Source organism: Littorina saxatilis, linkage group LG11, assembly GCF_037325665.1.
Source record: "Littorina saxatilis isolate snail1 linkage group LG11, US_GU_Lsax_2.0, whole genome shotgun sequence".
Lineage (NCBI taxonomy): Eukaryota > Metazoa > Mollusca > Gastropoda > Littorinimorpha > Littorinidae > Littorina > Littorina saxatilis.
In genome coordinates this window covers 36,145,958-36,153,373 of record NC_090255.1, presented here as the reverse complement: position 1 = coordinate 36,153,373, position 7,416 = coordinate 36,145,958, and the positions used below count along the sequence as shown (strand labels likewise).

The 7,416-nt window shown below is 41.2% G+C and overlaps 1 protein-coding gene across 1 annotated transcript in view; it reads left to right on the top strand.

Annotated features, from left to right (window-relative positions):
- Positions 1–5,046, top strand: part of LOC138980905 (eggshell protein-like) — a 9,242-nt gene extending 4,196 nt beyond the window's left edge. Inside the window, exon 4 of the mRNA XM_070353773.1 lies at positions 3,556–5,046. Coding sequence (XP_070209874.1) covers positions 3,556–3,849 — 294 coding nt within the window. The 3' untranslated portion in view covers positions 3,850–5,046. The remainder of the gene's footprint in view (positions 1–3,555) is intronic.
- The last annotated feature ends 2,370 nt before the right edge of the window (positions 5,047–7,416 follow it).

Genomic DNA, 7,416 nt, shown 5'->3' with positions numbered 1-7,416 from the left:
AAAACACCCGTGTTTTACTAATTGGATAAAAACGGTTACGAAACGGAAACATGAAAGAGAAATCCGAAAAAAAAGACAGGGAACCTTCCAAAAACAAAAGATTCCTTCTCTGCTGTTTATTTTGGGCGGTTATTGAAATAGAAGGATGTTCTTAGTCTATATAGAAGCCTGTACAAATTAAATGTGGTCGTGGTCTATTTTCAATGTACTTCAGTGTAGACGGGGCGACATCTTTGAAAGATAATTATTACTGAAGTTTGGTCGTGGTCTATTTTCAGTGTACCAGACAAACCGAATCCACGTTAGTCCATTGTCATTGACGTTTGGTCGTGGTCTATTTTCAGTGTATCAGACCTAGCGAATCTGTGGAAGACGACTGTCATGGAAGTTTGGTCGTGGTCTATTTTCAGTGTACCAGACAAACCGAATCCACGTTAGTCCATTGTCATTGACTTTTGGTCGTGGTCTATTTTCAGTGTATCAGACCTAGCGAATCTGTGGAAGACGACTCTCATGGAAGTTTGGCCGTGGTCTATTTTCAATCAATATGATCAATCAATATGAGGCTTATATCGCGCGTATTCCGTGGGTACAGTTCTAAGCGCAGGTATTTTTTTTATTTTTTTATTTTTGTAATGCAATTTATATCGCGCACATATTCAAGGCGCATGGATTTATTTATGCCGTGTGAGATGGATTTTTTTTACACAATACATCACGCATTCACATCGGCCAGCAGATCGCAGCCATTTCGGTTCAAGTGCTAGTCTTTTGGATGAGACGAAAAACCGAGGTCCCTTCGTGTACACTACATTGGGGTGTGCACGTTAAAGATCCCACGATTGACAAAAGGGTCTTTCCTGGCAAAATTGTATAGGCATAGATAAAAATGTCCACCTTATACCCGTTTGACTTGGAATAAAGGCCGTGAAAGGTGAATGCTCGCCTAATAGGCTACTGAGCTTTACTGGCCGATGTAAATGCGTTATATATTGTGTGTAAAAAATGTCTGTTTGTCTGTCTGTCTGTAAAAAATTCCATTTCAAACGGCAGAAATTAATATGTAAGCGCCTAGGGCTATATCTAGATTAGGCGCATGAAAATGATCACAATAATAATAATAATATCCTACTTTTCACGGCCTATTATTCCAAGTCACACGGGTATTATTGGTGGACATTTTTATCTATGCCTATACAATTTTGCCAGGAAAGACCCTTTTGTCAATCGTGGGATCTTTAACGTGCACACCCCAATGTAGTGTACACGAAGGGACCTCGGTTTTTCGTCTCATCCGAAAGACTAGCACTTGAACCCACCACCTAGGTTAGGAAAGGGGGGAGAAAATTGCTAACGCCCTGACCCAGGGTCGAACTCGCAACCTCTCGCTTCCGAGCGCAAGTGCGTTACCACTCGGCCACCCAGTCTCAGTGTACGAGACATACGAAGACGGTTTTTATTGCAGTTTGCTCATTATCTATTTTCTGCATGCTATGGTCTAATTTCAGTGTACCAGATATACGAGGACAATTTGTATTGCAGTTTCCTCGTGGTCTTTTTTCAGCATGCTATGTTCTATTTTCAGTGGGCCACACATACGATGTAGAGGTTACATGCCGAGTCTCAGTGATTATTAAAAATAATGGTCGAAGTTGGCGGATCATGAAAAATGCGAGCTTCAGCGAGCTTTTTCATGACCGCGAACTGAGACCATTATTTTTAATAATCACTGAGACGAGGTGTGTAACCTCTTTATTCCTCCTTTCTTCAGTTATTCAAAGAAAACAGGAGTTTTTGTGCGAAAGTTTGATCGAATCCGAATCACTCAACCAGTCAACCTGCGCAGGCGATCGATTAATGCGCGGTTGTATAGTTCCGTGCAAATCATTCCATTCTGTTAACACTTCTTGTCAGTGTCCCTGTTTTAGACTAAAATCAAGTACACAGATATGCTGTTATTCTGCTGTGGCGGTAAAGGCAGATATTGTGTGTTCTGTTTATGTTTTAGTATCGTTTCGGATAATGTTCTTTCGTCAAATAGGACTAGCAGACGAACTTTTGCACCCGTGTTCCAACGTTAATTACTGTATGAAGTTCAGTTTTCTGGGGAAAATAGTGTATGAAACCGCTTTATGTTGTTTAAATTGATGAGATGTGTGCATTTGGTTGCGTGTGATCTGTTTATAAAATGAAATATTGTTGAAAACTGACCGTCGGATTGCAGTCAGTGTTGTCGAAGAAACTGCGTTAAATGAAGGGGAACTACTCTTGTCGGCAAGAGTATGAATTACTTGCCTTGGGAATCTGCTTGTGATGAACGGTGTGTGCACGGCAGATCTAGATTCAGAAAACAACCTAACTCATGGATTTTATATGGAGATTCATGTGTTCAGGCCTGTAGTTGTTAATTTAAATGCGGTATGTTTGTATTGTTTGCTCCAGAGATGTATATTTCGTACGTATAGAGCGTTCGGAACTTTTCAGTCGCAAAAGTAGTACCAAAACAGAACAGCTTCTCAACCCATTGCACTATCGAGGATTCAGGCTGTTGCTGGCTCGTTATTTGTTTGGTTGCTGGGTCATTATCGAAAAATAACTAGCTCTACAAGTTTACAGAGGTAAAGAAGCAGAGGGGGGAATAAGAAGACTTTAATTGCAGTTTGCTCGTGATCTATTTTCAGAATGCTATGGTAAATTTTCAGTGTACCAGACATACGAAGACGTTTTTATATTGCAGTTTGCTCGTGATCGATTTTCAGCATGCTATGATCTATTTTCAGTGTACCAGACATACGAAGACAATTGTTATTGCAGTTTGCTCGTGGTCTATTTTGAACTTGCTATGGTCTATTTTCAATGTACCAGACATACGAAGACATTTGTTTTATTGCAGTTTGCTCGTGATCTATTTTCTGCATGCTATGGTCTATTTTCAGTGTACCAGATATACGAGGACAATTTGTATTGAAGTTTGCTCGTGGTCTTTTTTCAGCATGCTATGGTCTATTTTCAGTGTACCAGACATACGAAGACGTTTTTATATTGCAGTTTGCTCGTGATCTATTTTCTGCATGCTATGGTCTATTTTCAGTGTACCAGATATACGAAGACGATGTTGTATTGCAGTTTGCCCGTGGTCTATTTTCAGCATATTATGGTCTATTTTCAGTGTACCAGACATACGAAGACGATTTTGTATTGCAGTTTGCTCGTGGTCTATTTTCAACTTTGTGTGGTCTGTTTTCAACATGCTATGGTCTATTTTCTGCATGCTATGGTCTATTTTCAGCATGCTATGGTCTATTTTCAGCATGCTATGGTCTATTGTCAGCATGCTATGGTCTATTTTCTGTGTACCAGACATACAAAGACAATTATAAGGGCAATTTGCTCGTGGTCTATTGTCAACACTGTATGGTCTATTTTCAACATGCCATGGTCTATGTTAAGCATGCTATGGTCTGTATTCAGCATGCTATGGTCTACTTTCTGCATGATATGGTCTATTTTCAGCATGCACTGGTCTATTTTCAGCATGCTATGGTCTATTTTCAGTGCACCAGACAGGGCGACACCTGCGGAAGACGAGGACCCTGCTGTCCAGGCACTGTGTGTGTTCAGAACAACTTCAACGGTGGCTTCAATAATGGCTTCAATAATGGCTTCAATGGTGGCTTCAATAATGGCTTCAACGGTGGAAACAGCGGTGGCCTCTGCACCAGCATTGGCAACCTCCCCGGTTTTGGCGTTGCGGGAGGCGTCGGTACTGGTTTTGGCACTGGGCCCTTCTTGGACCAGCCGTCGGCTGATAACAGTGATACTGTCGCTGATGGTACTGCTACTGGCTAAACGGAGAGAGAGAAGAAGAGTGAGGGGGTTGGTTGGACTGTGTCGTATGTCATTTTTTTTAGAATACAACAAGTCGCGTAAGGCGAAAATACAACATCTCGTCAAGCTCAGTCGAAATCACAGAATAAAACTGAACGCACTGCATTTCCGCAAGACCGTACACTCGTAGCATCGTCTGTCCACCGCTCGTCGCAAAGGCAGTGAAATTGACAATCCAGAAAAGCGCGGTAGCGGTTGCACGCTTTTCTATATCTCTATTCTTTTTAACGTTCTGAACGTGTTTTTAATCCAAACATATCATATCTATATGTTTTTGAAATCAGAAACGGACAAGAAATAAGATTTCGGAAATTTTATTTTAATCATATTTTTTATATTTTTAATTTTCAGAGCTTGTTGTTAATCCGAATATAACATATTTATATGTTTTTGGAATCAGAAAATGATGAAGAATAAGATAAACGTAATTTTGAATCGTTTTATAAAAAACAACAATTTAATTACAATTTTCAGATTTTTAATGACCAAAGTCATGAATTAATTTTTAAGCCTCCAAGCTGAAATGCATTAAAAAAAAGTCCGGCCTTCGATTCGTCGAAGATTGCTTGGCCAAAATTTCAATCAATTTTATTGAAAAATGAGGGTGTGACAGTGCCGCCTCTACTTTTACAAAATGCCGGATATGACGTCATCAAAGACATTTATCAAAAAAATGAAAAAAACGTCTGAGGATATCATACCCAGGAACTCTCATTAGTAGTTTACTCTGAATCGCTCTACACACACACACACACACACACACACACACACACACACACATACACACACACACACACACACACACACACACACACACACACACACTCACCACGACCCTCGTCTCGATTCCCCCTCTATGTTAAAACATTTCGTCAAAACTTGACTAAATGAAAAAAAAGTGAGGTGAACGTAACGTTTTGTTTTGTCAATAATTAAACGTTCCAACAAACGTACCTTTCTTGTTATTTCATTCTGAATTTTGGAACGTTGGCAGTCTATTTTTTAAATTTCTTATTTGCTTAGGTGTTAGTTGCTGCCGTCGAGAATGATATAAGAAATTATGAATTTTGTGTTGAGTTTATTAGATTCTGTGTGTGGAGTGAAAGTGTTAAGTAAATACTCGGGATGTTTTGGAATAAAGGCTCTACACGGCCCAAAACAAACAAACTGTGAAGCCATGGATCTGAATGAGAAAGTTTTGCATGTCTATGTCTGTGTCTTATCTAGATTAAGATCTTGATTAGAATCAGGATCCGCATCTGAACTAGGATCTGGATTTGGATCAGGATCAACTAACACACACACACACAAACTTTAAGGCAGCGTCTAGATTTCACTTTGTAATCTCTAACATAATTATACAGAGAATGACGTACTTTTTGTTGGATACTTTACACGTTGTATACACCTTCCACACACACACACACACACACACACACACACACACACACACACACATACACACACACACACACACATACACACACAAACACATGCACAAACACACACACATGCACACACACACGCACATACATACACACACACACACACACACACACACACACACACACACACACACATACACACACACCTAGCAACGAGTAAACAATAACGACCAAGGTCATGCTTTGAAAAGACTGAGCATGCGATTATTGATCACCAAAGCTGACAGGTTTTCCTCCCAAACAAAAAGGGACAAGTTCATGTCTGAGTTCAAGTGTGCGTTTCTGGAAACGCACTTTTGCTTTCCCTTGGAACCAAAAATAGATCTTGTACAGTGTGGGTAGACACACACAACCACGACAACTTTCATACACAATGCAATCAATCAATCAATATGAGGCTTATATCGCGCGTATTCCGTGGGTACAGTTCTAAGCGCAGGGATTTATGTTTTTATTTATTTTATTTTTATTGTATGCAATTTATATCGTGCACATATTCAAGGCGCAGGAATTTATTGATGCCGTGTGAGATGGAATTTGTTTACACAATACATCACGCATTCACATCGGCCAGCAGATCGCAGCCATTTTGGCGCATATCCTACTTTTCACGGCCTATTATTCCAAGTCACACGGGTATTTTGGTGGACATTTTTATCTATACCTATACAATTTTGCCAGGAAAGACCCTTTTGTCAATCGTGGGATCTTTAACGTGCACACCCCAATGTAGTGTACACGAAGGGGCCTCGGTTTTTCGTCTCATCCGAAAGACTAGCACTCGAACCCACCACCTAGGTTAGGAAAGGGGGGAGAAAATTGCTAACGCCCTGACCCAGGGTCGAACTCTCAACCTCTCGCTTCTGAACGCAAGTGCGTTACCACTCGGCCACCCAGTCCCTACCTTATTGCAAGTAAGGGCTGCGAACGTGACTTATTGCAAAGCAAACAGAAGATTTTTTATTCTCACCGCCCCACTAACCCGCAGTGTTTGTTCTGGGTAGTGTTTTGTGCAGTCGCTATAGTGCATGATAAGCAGACAGTTCGGAGAAGAAATCACAAGTTGGTTGTATGATTTTATGGGACAACATTAATGTATGTGACCGCCGGTCAAGGAAAGCATCTTAGCAGGTGGGTCAAGCACCCTGGAATTTGCACTGAGGTAAGTGATTGTGTGTGTGTGTGGTCAGTTTAGTTATCTTTTAATTTATCAAAATCGCAATGTGACAACGCAAGATAGCTTCATTCATTCAGCAAACAATATTAAAAAAAATGTATCAACTTGCCTCCAAAATATGGTTTTAGAAATCTATAATGTACAATTCACAATTAATTTTGTTTAACAATTATGTTTAACTGCGTGCGCGTGTGAGCGCGCATGTGTGTGCATATATATATATATGTGTGTGTGTGTGTGTGTGTGTGTGTGTGTGTGTGTGTCTGTATGTATGTGCGTGCGAGATTGTGTGCGTGCGTACGTACGTACGTGTGCGTGCGTGTGTACGTCACTCGTGCGTGTGCATGCGTGCGTTCCTGTGTGCGTCACTCGTGCGTGTGCGTGCGTGCGTGCGTTCCTGCTTGCGTGCGTACCTGAGTGTGTGTGTGTGTGTGTGTGTGTGTGCGCGTGCATGCGTGTGTGTGTGCGCATGTGTTTGTGTGCGTGTGTTTGTGATTGCGTGCGTACGTGTGCGTGCGTGTGTGCGTCACTCGTGCGTGTGCGTGCGTGCGTGTTTGTGTGCATACGTGAGTGTGTATGTGTGAGTGTGTGTGTGTGTGTGTGTGTGTGTGATAACACGTATGTGTGTGTGTGTGTGTGTGTGTGTGTGTGTGTGTATGGAGGTCTCCCTTTTGCGTACTTCGGAGCGGTGTCACGTGATACGCAGAAATGGTTTGGAGGGCAAGAAGCGGAACGGCTAGCGTCAGTGCGCCGCTCGATGATTCGGGAGTGTGTGCATGAGTTTTCATTTTGTTATTATTCAAGAACTTGTAGTTCTATTTCTAACTTTGTATGTTTATGTGTGAAGCTCTTTAGTTTTAGATTACCTATTATTTCTGCTTCAGTGTGTGTGAGTTTTCATTTCAT